We start from the raw sequence: 18,176 nt of genomic DNA, 5'->3' as shown, positions 1-18,176 counted from the left end.
AAATTTGTTCACGTATAGATGTTTATAGTAGTCTCGAATGATTCCTTGTATTTCAGATTAATCAGTTGTAATATCAACTGATTTATTTCATTTCAACTTTTTCATTTCTAATTTTTGTTATTTGAGTCTTCCCTCTTCTTTTTTTTGTTAGCCATGCTAATGGTTTGTCAATTTTATTTATCTTTTCAAAAAATCAACTTTTTGATTCATTGATCTTTTGTATTGTTTTTTGGGTTTCAATTTCTTTAAGTTCTGCTCTGATCTTAATGATTTCTTTCTATCTGCTGACTTTAGGTTTGTTCTTGTTTTTCTAGTTCTTTAAGGTGAAGTGTTAGGTTGTTCACCTGCCACCTTTCCATTCTTCTGAGGTGAGCATTTAATGCAATAAATTTCCTCCTTAATACTGCTTTTGCAGTATCCCACAGGTTTTGGTATGATATATCATTATTTTCATTAGTTTCAATAAATTTTTTAATTTCCTGCTTGATTTCTTCTTGGACCCATATGTCATTACGTAGAATGCTGTTTAATTTCCATGTGTTTGCATAGTTTCCAGAATTTCATTTGTTATTGATTTCTAATTTTAATCCATTGTGGTCTGAGAAAATACATGGGATAATTCCAATTTTTTTCAATTCGTTGAGACTTGATTTGTTACCTAATACGTGATCTATCCTGGAGAATGACCCATGTGCTGATGAGAAGAATGAATATTCTGAGGTTGTTGGATGGAATGTTCTGTAGATATCTGCCAAGTCCAATTGGGCTAGAGTATTGTTTAGATCTTGTGTTTCTCTGCTGATTCTTTGCCTAGATGATCTGTCCAATATTGACAGTGGGCTGTTCAGGTCCCCTACTATTATGGTATTAGTGTCTGTTTCCTTCTTTAGGTCTAATAGAGTTTGTTTTATAAGTCTGGCTGCTCCTACATGGGTGCATACATATTTATGATTGTTATGTCTTCTTGATGGATCAGTCTTTTTATCATTACGTAGTGTCCCTCATTGTCTTTTTATGGTTTTTAGTTTAAAGTCTAATTTGTCAGATATAAGAATAGCTACTCCAGCTCATTTTTCTTTTCTGTTTGCATGGTAAATCTTTTTCCATCCTTTCACTCTTAGTCTATGTGAGTCTTTGTGGGTGAGGTGGGTCTCTTGAAGGCAGCATATAGTTGGGTCCTCCTTTTTAGTCCAGTCAGCCAGTCTGTGTCTTTTGATTGTGGAATTTAAGCCTTTTACATTAAGAGTTGTTATTGAAAAGTGTTGATTTATTCCTAGCATTTTACTGATTATTGTTTGGTTGTCTTAGGTGTCTTTTTTCCCTTGCTTTCTGATTTACTGTTTGTTTTCTGTATTTGTTGGTTCCTTAGGTTGTAGATGGCCTTTTTGTTTGTTTGTTTTCTCTTCATGAATGCCATTTTTATTATACTAGTGGGTTTTGATTTTTCTTGGGTTTTTATTGCAGTGGTAGTTATTTTTCAGGAATCAAACCCAGTACTCCCTTGAGAATTTCTTGTACGGGTGGTCGTGTGGTGGTGACCTCCCACAGTTTTTGTTTGTCTGAGAAATATAGTATTTGCCCTTCATTTTGGTAGGATAGCCTTTCAGGGTAGAGTATTCTTGGCTGGCAATCTCTGTCTTTTAGTATTTTGAATATATCATCCCATTCCTTTCTGGCTTTTAGGGTTTGTGATGAAAAGTCTGATGTAAGTCTGATTGGGGCTCCCTCATACGTGATTTGACGCTTCTCTCTTGCAGCTTTTAAGAGTCTTTGTCTTTGAGTTTGCCAATTTGACTATAACATGTCTTGCAGAAGAGCTTTTTGGGTTGAATACGTTTGGAGATCATTGAGCTTCCTGGATCTGAAGATCTGTGATTTTTCCTATACCTGGGAATTTTTCTGCCACTATTTTGTTGAATATGTTTTCAATGCAATCTCCTTTTTCCTCCCCTTCTGGAATACCCATGACTCGGATATTTGAGCGCTTAAGGTTGTCTGATATCTCTCTCAGATTTTCTTCAATGCCTTTGATTCTTTTTTTTGTCTGCTTGTGTTATTTCAAACAGCCCATCTTCAAGTTCAGAGGTTCTCTCTTCAACTTCTGTAAGCCTGCTGGTTAAACTCTCCATTGTGTTTTTTATTTCGCTGAATAACTTCTTCAGTTCGGCAAGTTCTGCTACATTTTTTTTTCAGGACATTGATTTCCTTGTACATTTCCTCTTTCAGGTCCTGTATACTTTTCCTCATTTCATCATGATGTCTAGCTGAGTTTTCTTGTATCTCATTCAGTTTCCTTAGAATTATCACTCGAAATTCCTTGTCAGTCATATCAAGGGCTTCTTGGTCTATAGGATCTAGAGCTTGAGAGTTATTTCCCTTTGGTGGTGTACTTTCTTGATTTTTCATATTTCTGGTATCTTTTCTTTGATGTTTATTCTTTGTGGCAGGCGGTTTCATAGTCCACAGGTTTGACACTATTGTCTGACTAAGATGTTGCTGTGGTTGCCAATTTGGTATGGCTACCTCAGTGACTGCTCAGTTGGCCACTAGTGCCTTGTGTGTGTGGTTGCCTCGGGTCTTGGGCCTCTCTGGGGAGCCACCTCTCTGGTCAGCTTGGACTTGGCCGTGCTGCTGGATCATGGGGTGATACCGCAGGGTGTGTGGTCTCTGCTGAGCTTCCACCTCCCGTGCTGGACTTCTCCCTGTTCCATGCACTCTGGCCCGGGCTGCTGGGATGTGCTGAGGCACCGCAGAGCGAGTGGTCTCTGCGCAGCTTCCCCTTCTCCTGCAGGATGTCTCCCTCCTCATACACAATGGTGGCCCCATAAGATTATAACGAAGATGAAAAATTCCTATCGCCTAGTGATGTTGTAGCCATTACAACTTCCTAGCGCAATGTGTTACTCACTTGTTTGTGCTCATGCTGGTGTAAATGAACCTACTGTGCTACTAGTTGTATAAAAGTATAGCACATAAAATTATGTACAGTACCTAATACTTGATAATGATAATGTTACAGTAGCCTTAAGTATTTACTGTTAACACTATACTTTTTTAAATTTTAGAGTGTACTCCTTCTGTTTCTAAAATAAAAAGTGAACTATGAAACAGCCTTGGGCAAGTTTTTCAGGAGGTATTCCGGAAGGCATTGTGATCATAGATGACAGCTCCATGTTTTATTGCCCCTGAAGACCTCCCAGCGGGACAAGATGTGGAGGTGGAATACAATGATATTAATGATACTTACCCTGTGCAGGTCTAGACTAGTGTGTTGGTGTCTTAGTTTTTAAAACAAAAAAAGTTTTATTTTTGGTGGCTGGCTAGTACAGGGATCCAGTCCCTTGACCTTTGTGTTATAACACCATGATCTAACCAACTGAGCTAACCAGCCAGGCTTCTTAACAAAAAAGTTTAAAAAAAATTTTTTTTAAATAGAAAAAAGTTTTTAGAATAAGGATATAAAGAACACATTTTTGTATAGCTATACAATGTGTGTTTTAAGCTGTGTTATTACAAAAGTCAAAAAGTTAAAAAAATTAAAAAGTTTATAAAGAAAAAGTGTTACAGTAAGCTAAGGTTAATTTATTATTAAAGAAATAAAAAGTTTCATAAATTTAGTGTAGACTAAGTGTACAGTGTTTATAAAGCCTACAGTAGTACACGGTAATGTCCTAAGGCTTCACATTCACTCAACATTCACTCACTGATTCACCCAGAGCAACTTCCAGTCCTGCAGGCTCCATTCATGGTTAGTGCCCTATTCAGGTGTACCATATTTTTACTGTACCTTTTCTATGTTTAGATATGTTTAGATACACAAATGCTTACCACTGTGTTACAACTGCCTACAGTTTTCAGTACAGTAACATGCTCTGCAGGTTTGTAGCCTAGGAGCAATAGGCTATACCATATAGGCTGTGTGTAGTAGGCTGTACCATCTAGGTTTCTGTAAGTTTCACACAACAATGAATTTGCGTAACGATGCATTTTTCAGAATATATCTCAGTCATTAAGTGATGCATGACTGTATTTATCCAGGCCAAATTTTAATGCTTTTCAAATACTTGTGTGTATCCATAATCTACATGTAGTAACATATTAATTTTATAATGGTAAAAAAACAAAAACAAAAAACTTGATTTTCACATACAATAAAATTTTGGCCTGATATATATCTTTCCTGTTTAATGAAGTTGATATTGCATTGCTCCTGTGTATATGTACTTTTTGTTTTCCTGAGGATCTTATACAAATGTCATTTTGGTGTCCTTAGGATTCTTTGGGAACATATAGTGAATAATGACTACACTGTAAGCTCCAAGAGAATAGCAGCTGTGTCTGTTTCTCATTTTATCTCCAGTGCCTCACACATAGTAGACATACAACGTATTTGATGTTAATAAACGACTTCTCAGGGAAAATGCTTGTCAAAGCCAAACTGAATTATTTATCATTTATTAAATTGGAACATTATACTTTAAAAACATTATATTAATAAAATCTGCTTCATCTTATAATCCACTTGTAGTACATTGAATAATGTCCTCCCAAAGTTCCTTGAAGGTTGAATTGTGTCCCCCAAGTATTATGTATTAGAAACTCAGCCCCCACTGTGACTGTTAAGAGGGTGGGAAATCCTATAATGGTAATTGAAAGGTGGAGCCTTGAAGAGGTGATTAGATCACAGGACCATGCCATAGTGAATGGATTAAAAATGGTGGTCAGGGGTGTGGTTCTGAGGGCTTTAAAAGGAGAGGAAAGTCTGTCTGTCTCTCTGCTCTCTCTCTGCTTCCACCATCTTGCAATGTGAGACCCTTGGGTCACTGTCAACCACCAGATGGACTTTGGACTCCAAGCCTCCAAAACTGTAAGTAATAAATTTCATTTTCTTTATAAAATACCCAGTTTCATGTATTTTATTATAAGCAACAGAAATGGACTAGGACAAACTCTTACTATCTCTTAAATGTACTCTTAAAAGTAACAGGTTTGTCACAATGAATGAGCTCAGATAAGATAACCTTAGTCCAAAAATGTTTTGTGATTAATGTATAGAAACTCTCTGTACTAGTCTTGCAACATTTTTATAAGTCTGAAAATTGTTTCACAATAAAATTATTATTTTTTAAATGTTATGGCTGGGAATGCAGACTAAGACACAATACCAAACTTGCACTTGGTTTTCGCAACAAGCCCGAAGGTGACAAAGGTAACCTTGTCCTAGATTTTTTTCAAATACAAATGTCGATGCCAATGGACACCATTTAGCTAAATGTAAGAACTACCCTTTTGCCCTCTCTAAGTTGTCAAAGAGATGCAGAGCGAGGCAGATAGAGGACCAGCATGGTACAGAAAACAGAAAACCAACTTACAAGACCTTGAATGGCTCTGCACTGACCTGGAAATAAAGAGACCTGGGTTTTAATTTTGGCTTTGTAACCAGGGTGGGCATGTCACTCAATGGGTTTCCTTCTTCATTTCTAGAATGGCAGGAATAGAATAGATTATCTCTAAGATTCTTTCTACCCCAGTGTTCTCTAAGTTTTAATTCTAGCTGATCCTAACCTTTTGACAACTTAGTGTACAGAGTAGCTTATCTTTAGAAAATAAAACTAATCACCCTAAATCAACCCAATTTTCTTGTTGTATAGTCTATTTCACAGCCACACTGCCTTTAGAAATCTGTCATACAGTTACTAATGGCAGCACTGTCTGTCCGAGCAAGTTTCCTAATCACATTCTGCAGAGGTAAGTGGGTGTGATCTTTTTTGCAGGCAACAGTATAAAACTAAGTACCCTAGAGATGAACAACAGGATTTCACCCCATTTGGTGTGGCTTACAGGAGTATATTTCTTTAGCTTGGTCAATAAACATGGGTAGCTTAGTTTTGAGCAACAACAGTAAGATGTCATAGATACTTTTCTAATGCCAATCAGTTTCCTGTTTTTTCCGGCTTGTGAAATCCAATTCAAGCTTAGTTTTAAAAATCTGATTGAAAACTACTTTATTATCAAGAGACTTGTAATCTATGCCTAATAGCTCACTGGTACCAACCCTTTGCTTTTTAGTTTTTTAATAAATAAGTGAATTAAACTAAATTATAGGGTAGAAAACATTTTTAAGCATAAAGAATTAAGAAGTTTCCCCTGAAGGCTCCTATGAATGGCTGAGAGAAAAATTTTAATATATGGTTTATTTTCCACTCACAAGATTTTTTGTTAGTTAGCTCATTTGTCACTTACATTAGGAAATAGAAAAGTCTTTTCAGAATTATCTTGAGAAACTATTAAGGTTTCATGAGGAAAGGAAGAGGTGCAATGTTGATAACTTCTCTAAATTGCCTAACCTAGGAAGAAGAAAAAGAACTCAGTCCAATGTCTCATTATGATGAGGCAACTGAGAACAATTTGAATTCAGAAAATCTGGGTACACTTTAACCTCTTTGAAACTCAGTCTCCTTATTTATAGTTCAAATCAAAATAATCAGTCAACAGCTTTGTCAACAGCTTTGTTATAAGGATTAAACATTATGTTTTAAAAAATAGAGTGATTCAGCAAACCTATATTAAAATGTAAAATCCAATTTTATCATCCTCAGTGAAGGCAAATGTTAGTATTCCAGAACTATAACTGCATAAGTTGAAGAAGTGACACCTTGAGGACAAAATAAATGGTGGTTTAGCATAGCACTATTTATGGACTGCAATGAGCTGTGAGTAAAGGTGTGTGTGACTTGAGAGTAAAATCCTAGTTCCTGGAGCCTGACCAAATAAGGCCTTTCTGAATCATGAATGTAGCTGCTGCTTCTGGCTCCAGGAGCATTTCTAACCCAGGGATAGCTAGAGGAAATGCTAGAGTGAATTAAATTCCTAGGGGAAGACTTTCAGAAAATATAACATAGTTAAAACCTTCAGAGAAAGAAAAGTGGCAGAAGTGAAATCAGACAGCTTAGATAATCAATGCAAACACTGTTTTCCCAAGACAGCAAGGAAAAACCCATGAAGCCTTCTTTACAAAATGAATGATGGTTTGGGGACATATGATACTAACATGAGCATGTAATGGCTTAAAGTATCAAATGCAAGTAGAGTGAAACAGTACTGGACTAGGAACGAGAAAATCAGTTTCAGATCTGGTTATATCACATTCATAAGTAGAAAAATGGTTAGAGCAGTCTGAGTCAAGTAGGTCTGGGTTCCAATCAAATCACCTTCCCTTACTTTATAACTTTGGGCAAGTTTTAGCCTATCTGAACTTGTTTCTTAACTATTACATGGAGACATAATGCCTACCTCATAGGTTTGAGAATTAAATGAAAGTACATAAAACACTTAGCACATCATAACAATCAATAAGTTACAGGCACTACTACTAGTTATATATCCTTGAGGGTGTGGGCCTCATTTAAAAAGGGGATAAAGGGGCTGGCCAGTTAGTTCAGTTGGTTTAGAGCACAGCCTTGTAACACCAAGGTCAAGGATTTGGTTCCCTATACTGTCCAGTCACCAAAAAATAAAAATAAAAAATAAAAAGGGGGTGATAACACAGGAAAGCTCTCGACAATTTACTTTTTTAATTTTATTTTTAAAAACGATGACCGATAAGGGGATCTTAACCCTTGACTTGGTGCTGTCAGTACCACGCTTTCCCAAGTGAGTTAACTGGCCATCCCTATATAGGGATCCGAACCTGTGGCTTTGGTATTATCAGCACCACACTCTTCCAAGTGAGCCACAGGCCAGCCCAGCTCTCTACAATTTAAAGCACCATGTAAGATAAAGGAGTTACTACTCCTGAAGGAGGTTGGGTTCACTAGTTTCCCACACCAAATGTTAGCAGTTGCTTTCTTTCCAACCAGCAGATTACCATTAGCAACATGGTATTATTTAGGGCACTGACTCTTTTAAAACATTCATTCCTTTAATATCAATAAATGAACAGATTAGTATCTATTAAGATGATAAAAAATTTATTAAGCATTTACACATGTAGTCTCATAAAAAGGGCTTTTCCTGCCTAGGAAAAAGTAGGTTATCACCACATTTGCCTCTTACTATATCATATAAAAGTCCTTGCAGATAGCAGGAACTCAATGTCTATTAAATTGACGGCAGAGTACCAACCTAAAACTTGAACTTCAAAAGTACTTACTTCATTATCCTGGAAAGGATTATTAGGGGAACTTTTTATGAATAATAAATTCAAGTGACTATTAAAAGCACTCTACAGATGCTGAAAACAGCACCACAGTAAAGGATGTAAGTTGTCTCCATTATAAGATCCTATTTTTAAATGAAGGTACTACTTAAATGGTCTTCCAAAGGTCTAAGCAAGCGTTCTAAAAATGACACCAGAGTGTAAAGTAGCTTGAGCTCTACAAGTTGTTTCAATTGTTATTTATTGGCTACATTACTTGCACAGCTGGGTAGTACAAGAAAAGGACTCATATATATCCCAGGATACATACACTAAATCAGAGAATGATTCATAACAAGATCAAATCCAGAGCTGAAGTTTAGCATTAGCATGGTAGGATGGGAGAAACTGAGAAAGGAAAAGGGCAGTACTCCATGGAAAAGTAAAGTCCAGGAGAAATTTCTGGGGGAGGTTTGACTTGAGCTAGACTTTGAATGGCAAATAAGATTTGAATGGGGCAAAATTAGTGTATAGACATAATGACTTCTATGAGACTAAAATGGAGATTCCATATAGGGGATAAGCCTTTAGAAGTAGGTTGGCACAAGTTTATAGTAAACTTTGGATACTAGAATGAAAAGTTTAGACTCTTCTGTTTAAATGATTTGCTATTCAAAAGAAACAGACATTTAGCTTTTACCTTATGAAACTAATAGTCTGCCCCTGACTGCAGTTAAATTGTGTTCTGGTATTTCAACAGACTGTAAGCATCATGTCTGATTCAACGTTGTATCTTTTATTGTAGTATAACATACCTACATAGTAAGTACTTGGTAAATGTCTGCTGAATGACTAAATGATTCCCAGGGTGAATTAGTCAGATGAAAGTCCAAACGTGAGGGCTCAGGCTGGTAAACCACCTAGGCTTTGAATCAAAAAGCTACATCTGAAAGTTTTATGTTAGAATAACAATCCCACACATCACATTTCTATGGAATAGGTAAGCCCATCTCTAGATCCTCTTCCCACCACAATCACAGCAGTCAGATAAAGCTGAGGAATTTATTAGGGAAATAAGAGAGGCACAGACACCCTAGGTGACAGAAAGAAAACTCTGAAAATGTCCCTTCAAGGCAAGTGGGGGCCTGGCTTGACCTTCCTAAAACAAGAAACTAGTGGGTTAGCAACAACATTCTCTGGCATTCACATTGCCAGGGCATAATGGTCTTGGCCACAATGCTCTCCTCTTGTCCCCCTTCCCACCACCATAGGTTGGGAGGAGAAAAAGACTTTATATAATCTATGCAGAGGCAATGAGAGCTGTAAGGAAAGTCTGAGAGAAAGAAAGAAAGGTGGGGAGGACCTTTACAAAGAGTCCCAGGCTTTTGGCTCTGAATGCCTCAAATATATTGACAAGTAGTTCTATAAAATGTTACTGAAAAGGTAAAATGCCTAATATTGTTTCCAAGAGTTCCCCTGGACTTCTTCCCACATGTCACGTCACACCCCCAGATGTACATGGCAGAGCCCAAAGGCCACACTTTTGAAAAAACAAAAATAAGAATAAGCCCTGTTGTATTCTTAAGGAGACAGGAAGGAGCTGAAGGCTGCTGGGGCCTTTCGCATGTGGCCTGTGTTCTGTAAAGCAATTTCCCAGCAGCAACATGGTGTAGTTCTAGGTGAGCGTCTCACCTTTTGTCACCTGTAAAGGAAAATTGACATTTAGAAAAAACTAGAAGGATTAGAAGGATCTAAAAAAAAATCTTATTTTAGATACTAGGCAGTGAGAAATGGGAGAAAAGAAGATAGATAGCCTTGGAATCACAGAAACCTGGTTCAGATCCAGCAAAATATTTAAGAATGTTTCTGCTATCAGGTTTGTTTCAGCATTAAGTGGAAATGTGCATTCTCTCTTTGACAACCCTTGTCCATCATACTCACCCGTGCTTCAATGTACTCTATTCTCCGTTCAAGAGCTGTCAACTTCTCGTTTAGCGTTGCAAGTCTTGAACGACAAGACATATCTGGTAAAAGGAGACTGATGTTCAGAATTAACGTCACTCCAGACACAGAAACACACACACACACACACAACCCCTATGCTGCAGAAGAGGAATAATATACCATGCGAAGTACAAATGGGAGAGGAGGGGATAAAGTGAGAAGTATCTTAGGAGCACAGTTGCTTAGAGTGGGAGCTGACATTACTACCCAGTGTGGTAGGCAGAGAATAATGGCCCCACAAAGACGTCCATGCCCTAATCCCTGGAACCTACGAATATGTATCATACATGGCAAAAAGTACTCTGTAGATGTGGCTAAGGTTGAGATCTTGGGTTTATCCTAGTTTATTCAATTGGGCCCAATCTAATCACAAGTTCATAAATGTAGATGAGAAAGACAGAGAAAGGGGATCAGAGATGAGATGGAAGAAGAGATTTGAAGTGTGAGAGGGACTCAACCTGCCATTGCTGGCTTGGAAGATGAAGGAAGGGGGCCAACAGATGCAGACGATCTTTAGAAGCTGGGAACAACATTCAGCTGACAGCCAACAAAGAAAAAGGGATCTCAGTCCTACGGCAGCAAGAAAACAAGTTCTGCCAACAACCCAATGAGCAAGGAAATGGATCCTCTCCTAGAGCCTGCAGAAAAGAAGGCAGCCCTGCTGACATCTTGATTTTAGCCCAGCAATCAGATTTCTGACCTACACAACAGTAAAATAGTAAATTTTTGTGGTTTAAGCTGCTAAATTCATGGTAAATTGTTATGCCAGCAATAGAAAACCAATACACTGTACAAATAACCATTTGCTGACAGGCAAACTAAGAGTTTCAAGAGAGGGGACATGACAAGAGAAAGAATAGGGAGGAAACTGAAGGCCAAGAAAGCAGCAGAAACTATGAGGAGTAGGGAAGGTGTCTAAGTTTCTAAATTCACAGAAGCCATGTCATTACTGTTGTTCTAGGAGGGTTCTTAATGCTTTATCAATATCCACACAGGCCTTGTAGAACTAGAGAAAGCTTGGAGAACATCAAACATCCTGTAGAACCCACATTCCATCTGTGAAAAACAGCCAAAATTCAGAGCTAGCTGGTTAGCTCACTTGGTTAGAGCGTAGTGCTAATAACACCAAGGTCAAGGGTTTGGACCCGAATACCAGCCAGCCACTCAAAAAAACAGCCAAAATTCCTTTCCTTCTTCTACCTTTTCTAATCTTCTTTTACCACCTCACCCAAAATGAAAGCTAGACTTCCCTAAAACACCTTTTCCTCTACAAACTTCTTTAACAAAAACTACTCTTTTTCCAATTACTCTTTTTTTTCCCTGGGTGGCTGGCCAGTATGGTCATCTGAACTCATGACCTTGGCATTATAAGACTGCAAGCTAACCTGCCAGTCCCCCCCTTTTCCAACTATTCTCAACATACAAGAGAAAAAAAGGTATCTAAGAATGGTGATTATTCCCTATTCCCTCCTCCAAAACAGCTGCTCAGTCATCTCTCAATAATCTTCATTTTTTAAGTCTAAAATATCTGCTCTCTGAAACACTCTCCCACACAATGATTTAACACTTAACTAACAACTTTCCTTTTTCTCTCTTCCCTGGCTGTTTTGCAAAAGCACTTCAGCACCCATTTTGATAAATCTTCCTACACTCTGATCTTGCCTCAACTTTCATTTTATCATATCCAAATCTTACTCATCTTGCCTGTCTAAACATTTCCCTTCAAGAAGGCTCAGTCACTTGGTCTTTGGTTATCAATTTCCCCACTGGATAAAGATTTCACAAGTAAGAATACTGATCACTATTATTTATGATGGTGAAAAATCAAAACCAAATGCTAACCATTAGAGGAATGCTTTGATAAAGTATGGCATATCAATAAGGGACTATTAAAACAGCCATTAAAAATTACAAGTTTAAAGAAGATGTAACGACATGGGGAAATGTTCATGCTACATAACCAAATTATATTTATGTATTTGTAATTTATATGTCTATTTCACCACTAGAATGAGTTAATCAAAGGAGACAGACATTGCCTCTTATTAATCTTTGCAATCTTAGCATCTTGCCTGGTACACAAATGTTTATTGAAAAAACATGGATTCTGGTATGTTAGTGAACAAAAGATTAACGCTAGCATGACTCTATTCATCTTACGACTGGGGAAATCAAAGTCTAGATGAGCTTAGGGCCCATCTTTGGTCACTGACGGGATGAAATAGCAGCAGAGCTGACTTCAGAACCCAGTTCTCTCACTGGCCATTATGGTATTCTTTCCTATCACAATGTCCCACTGCACACTGCTACCATCCTTCTGAGCCACTGGGGCTGTAATTTATTCCACACATCTCTTAAAATTTGCTTATAGCCCAACTCTTCCACTTTCTATTGATTTTTTTTCCATATTATTCTTTCCCACACATCCATTTTCATTGCTACTCTTCAATATTCTTGAATTATTTTTTACTGTACCTCATTGTATCATTACATTATTCTTTTTTTTTTTTTTTTTCCCGTGACCGGCACTCAGCCAGTGAGTGCACCGGTCATTCCTATATAGGATCCGAACCTGCGGCGGGAGCGTTGCCGCGCCCCCCGCGCAGCACTCTACCAAGTGCGCCACGGGCTCGGCCCTACATTATTCTTTTTTAAAAACAGCTTTATCGATATATAATTTACATACCATAAAGCTCATCTGGTTAAAGTATACAATTCAATGTTTTTTATTTATAGAATTTACCAAAATCTAATTTTAGAACATTTTTCATCCCTAAAAGAAACTTCGTATCTGTTAGTAGGGTCACTTCCCATTCTGTTCTCCTCAGTCCCTGGAAACCACTAATCTTCGTCTCTTTGAATTTGCCTATTGTTGACATTCTTCATTCTTCTTTTTAATCTTGTTTTTTATCTTCTAGTGCTACTTCCTCTAATTCCCTGGTCTAGCTTGAATATGAGCACCTCAGCACCCCCTTTTTCCTAAATACATTGCCGTTTTCCGTGAGGATAGCCCAATGGGACCAAATCTATTCAGTCTGGTTTTTGGAAGCTCAATAGCATATTATGTATGCTGTTCAGTAAGAGCACGAATATTATCTCTGACAACCTGTCATTTCCCATGAAAAGAGATGCACCAAAATTATGGGGGCAGGGAGGTGAGAGGATGCATTCCTTCTAGGATGGCTGTTCTGTTCTGTCAATCTGGTGATAAATCAGAATCAAAGAACAGGCTCGCCAGTTAGCTCAGTTGGTTAGAACACAGTGTTATAACACCAAGGTTATGGATTCATATCCCAGTACTGGTCAGTGGCCTAAAAAAAAAAAAAAAAACAATCCAAGAACAATACTATGCCACTGGCCTACATTAATAAGCACTGTTAAGGAATGCAAAATATTCGATTCTAAAAACTTTGGTCATATTTCAGATCCCATTAAGTATATACTGGTTCATTTAAAAACACTGGGAAAGCATTCTGCAGCTGGACAAATCTGTAACCATAATGCATTTATGTGTACCATATCACCAGAGTAAAACTGAAAATGTCAAATCTCATCAGCAGCTTACCGGTGTGTATACATCATCACCTGCTGACAAACATCAGTTATCAGACAGCTCCTTCTCTGAACTCTTACTGCATATAACCATAGCACTACAAAAATCAACACTGCCTTTCTTGTTTCTGCAAGTAAGTCTTATTTCTCCAACAAAATTCTAAATTTCTTAGGACTAGGTACTATGTCCATTTATTCCTATTTATTTCTTTCAGCATCTGACACAAAGCTGGGGTCACAACAGGCATGGTATATTTGTTACTAAGTACAAAAACAGGTTTTTTAAATAGCCACATTCTTTATTTTTTCATTATACTTCCCTGAGCATATAAGCTTTAAAAATCAGAAAAAATAAATAAATAACAGTAATTTTTATTTCTAAAACTGAAAAGCTATAACCTCTGACAGTCTATTTTTAGAAACTTCACCAATTCCAAAGTACAGAATAGGCCTAGTGTAAGGATGCTATCACTGAATTATAATGTGTGTGTCCTCAGGTTCAGGTGGTCTCCCAACACTTCCAACACTGAAAGAGAAAAACCACAGAAAGATCATGACTCTCCTCTCACCAGCTGTGATCCCAGAGTAAAAGCTGTTCAGAGTGTCATTAGCTGTCTTGGAAAAACAGTTCCCTCTCCAAAACACATGGCCTATACACACTCTGTAGTCAGGATAAAGATTCCAGGATTGCTGCCATTTTCAAAGAACCCCAGATGTCCACTCACAGTAAACTCCTGTTGAATATTTGCACCACCAAAATCATATCATAAACACAGTATAAGACCCACAGATATACTGAGGAGTCATGCTAAGGGTTTAGAATGGGAAAATACAGCCCCCACACATTCATTCTGAATCATCCAATGCCAAGACAATGTTCTCAAGTCTATTCTTATGATTTATCCAATTTCTCAGCCTGTTGGCCTTTGTCTAAACTCTTGTTTCATAATATAGTCAATCTTCAGGAACTTGCTTCAGGCACACCTAACTGCTAAGTCAAACTGCTTTAACTTTTTATCTTGCATCATAATTCTGTTCTTCCTTACTTTCTTCAAAAACCACCAAGTAATTACTCCAAACATTTGGCCATTATCATCACTCTGAGGAAGGATAATGGCCTATGCTAAGGGAAGCCACCACTTCTGGCTCCTAAAGGTTGGAATTCTGTATATGTATTTCCTCAGGACTTGTTGGAAATCCAAAGTAAAAAGAAAAGTCTTTATTCTCTCGCTGATCATAAAGTGTAACTCACACATATTTGATGTAAAAATTTCAGAGCAGATATTTCCTTGCTTATAAAGAAAAAGCAACAGTTTTTCTCTGAACTGCAAACTCTTCAATTTTCAGTTAGTTCCAAGACTCATCCATTATAAATGTAGTGGGTGTGATATGCCAAGAAGACTGACATCAAAGATAAATGTACATGAACTAAAAGTTTACTAATACAATTCTGTGCTCAGAAATGAAGTTATTACATTACCAGGGTCCAAATTGGGGGACTAAAATGCTAGATCCCTTTTAAATTTGGAAAAGCAGTCCCAGTTTGACTTATTATTCTCAATGCTTTACTAATTGAACTGACCTTCTATATAGTGTGCTTGAATATTCTATTGGTACATATCAGATATTAACCCATACCAGAAAAATGAAGTCTTTTAATTGTTTTTAAAAACAAAGTTAAAACCCTCCGTCATTGATTTTCCCAGCTGCTTTCCACTGCCTCTCCGTACTAAGTCAAAGCCACAAAGTTATGATCCTGTCATCAGTCCATCCTGTCCCCTCGCATGAAATACTTTGGTTTCTCCTATCTGGCCATTCCCTTGAGGGAAAGTTATGAGTAAAGAATGCTGTGAAGAACCGCCAATAATATTTCAGCTCTGGCTAGCCTGTTAGATCAGCAGGTTAGAGAACCTTATAACATTAAGGTCATGGGTTTAGATCCAAGTACTGTCCGGCTGCCAAAAAAAAAAAAAAAAATCAGCTCTCTAGGAAAGCAGGAAAAACCAATTATGAGAACTAACATTGAAACAGTTTATAGTACTGATAAATACAATGTCGAGGTTTTGGATCCTCATACTGGCCAGCCACTAAAAAGCAAACAAAAAACACTGAAACAGTTTGTACAGAACTTAAAAAAAAAAGCTTTCTGAGAAATCTCAGAAAATCCAGACTGAGTAACAGAGCAAATGGGTCAATATTTCTCAAATATTCTCAGTTCATTAAAATGAATCAGTCTAGCCCCTTTGAACTTGGGTCTCCTAACTCCAAACCCACTTGTCTTTTCCACTATGTTTTCACTTATGTTTGTCAAAAAAATTTCAGGATACATGAGATCTACGATTTCTTGATTACCATTCCCTCCTACAACCCCCCACAGCAATTTATGAGTATGAATGTGTATGCTGACATGGACATTTATACGATTCTCTTCTCTCATTAATACTACCTTCATCCCTATACCCTGGTAAGGAAATCCGCTATACCAAGTCATATCAAGGTTACCGTCCTATACACCTTATATGTAAATACATTAATACATAGGGTTTTTTGGGGGGGGGAGTGCTGGCCAATATAGGGATCTGAACCCTTGACCTTGGTGTAAATATATTAATACAAAAACGATGTTCTGTTTTGTCGTTGTCATTATTTCATCATTTCATCTTCGAGATTAGAAATTCTTTGAATGTAGGAAATGGTTCTTATTCTGTGTTTCCTCTCCTCCCCAGTACCTTAAGAGAGAGCCTTGTGCTAAGATCCAGTTTCTCTTGCTGATGCTTTCTGACAAAACACTTGCTCTGTCACTTTTATACTCCTTAGGGCTCATCAGTCCTCTAGCTAGAAAATAATTCATTTAAAAATACTTTTAATACATCAGTTTCCCCTATTTAATATTAAGTGCTTAATGCTGCTGAAATAGTGGAACCAAAGAACACAAGTTGGAAAAAGACCATTAGATGTCCATCCCTGCACCTTGTAATCACACAAGAGTCTACCCAGTGCCTAGTTCTCTTAAAGAAACACTAGGAGAACATGGGTAGGAGTCTCTGTTACGGGCTTGCTGTCCACAAGGATACAAACAGTGCAGAAAGAGTTTAAGACTGTCGCAAGCAGGCCATGCCTAGGAGAGATCTCGGTAAAGCTGCCTCTCTATTCAAGGCACCTACCCTATGTTCGCTCTGAGGAATGGGCTAGAAGGGGACAGAACACTTACAAGCTAGATACCAGCAATACGGAGAGGATTTCCAAGGCCCCACACGATCCGGACCTCATCTCCCACCACCCTCAGCACAGCATGCGTGGGTGACAGGAAGGACTGCAGAGTGGCTGAGAAGGGCGCCCAAAAGGCACAGCGCTGACGTGTTTCGACTTGAAACTGAAGGAGATGGGGGACCCGTCAGGAGACTTTATTAGCGTCTGGCGGGCACAGGGATCCAACCAACTGAGCCAACCGGCCCGCCCTGGAAGCGTCAAGAGTCTTGAAACAGTCCAGTGACACGGTCAGGGCTGCGCCCTTGAAGTGCCAAGTGGGGACTGGAATGAAAGTGGAACACGAAAGAGGCGTGGAGGCCGCTGAAAAGAAGAAAACACGCCGAGGCTGGAAAGGGCTGCCTGAGGAGTCTGGGAAAGGACTTGTTAGTGGGTCGGCGGGTGGCAGTGGAGCCGATGAGCTCCGCTCGGGGCAGGACAACCCCACAGAGACAGCCCAGCGTGAAGGTCAGGGCGCGAGGAGGAAAGTGCGGCTGGCAGGAGGAAGCGAAAACCAGCCAGAGCCAAGGCTCGCGGAGAGTCCCTCAAAACTTCTCCAGTTCCCCCGCCCACCCTCCTCCCCGCCACCCCCGCTGACCGAACGAGTTGAGAAAGTCCGCGATTTTCTTGATGCTGCTGGTGATGACCTCAATGTACTCCCGGTTCGCCCAGTCCTGGTGAATCTCCCGCTGCACCGGATCCTCTTGCCCCGCCATGGCCGCCGCCTAAGGAAGAGCGACTGCGCAGACGCCCCGACCCTATAGGCCGCCAGTGCGCCTGCGCCGCCAGCCCACACCCATCCCTCGGCCCCCACGAATCCACTGGCATTGTGGTGCGCCTGCGCGACGTCACGTCCTCGCCGGCGTTTTCGCGGGGCTCCCACACCCGGGAAAACAGATGCCTGAGCTTCGGCAGGAAGGGTGGAGAGCGCATGCGCCAAGAGCAACACACCCACGCTCGTCACCCGGGGTTATGGAGGTTGCGGGTCGCTGGGTTCTACCTCCTCCTCAGCTCTTGTTTCGAGGTCGGCAAGAACATGGGTACATCCGGTTAAACCACGCTAAATAGGAGTCGTTATAAAAATGCCTGTTAAGGACGCAACCTGATGACCCTGGGTTTTTTTGTAACACTAATACCCAGTGATGGAGAGGCTAAGGCTAAATTGGTAAGCTTGTAAATAGCTGGTCACACTGCAGACTGTCATAATCCTTTCATAGGGAAATTTGTAAATTGATAT

At 39.1% G+C, this 18,176-nt stretch overlaps 1 protein-coding gene across 1 annotated transcript; it reads right to left on the bottom strand.

Annotated features, from left to right (window-relative positions):
* Positions 1–8,912: 8,912 nt before the first annotated feature.
* Positions 8,913–17,686, bottom strand: BRK1 (BRICK1 subunit of SCAR/WAVE actin nucleating complex). Its single transcript, XM_063114447.1, has 3 exons — positions 17,538–17,686; positions 10,079–10,161; positions 8,913–9,839 (listed from the first exon to the last, which is right to left on the bottom strand). The coding sequence occupies exons 1-3, from the start codon at positions 17,653–17,655 to the stop codon at positions 9,813–9,815; spliced, it is 228 nt and encodes a 75-aa protein (XP_062970517.1). The 5' UTR covers positions 17,656–17,686; the 3' UTR covers positions 8,913–9,812.
* Positions 17,687–18,176: the final 490 nt, after the last annotated feature.

Source organism: Cynocephalus volans, chromosome 11 (genome assembly GCF_027409185.1).
Source record: "Cynocephalus volans isolate mCynVol1 chromosome 11, mCynVol1.pri, whole genome shotgun sequence".
Taxonomy (NCBI): Eukaryota; Metazoa; Chordata; class Mammalia; order Dermoptera; family Cynocephalidae; genus Cynocephalus; species Cynocephalus volans.
This window is presented reverse-complemented; position numbering and strand designations above follow the sequence as displayed.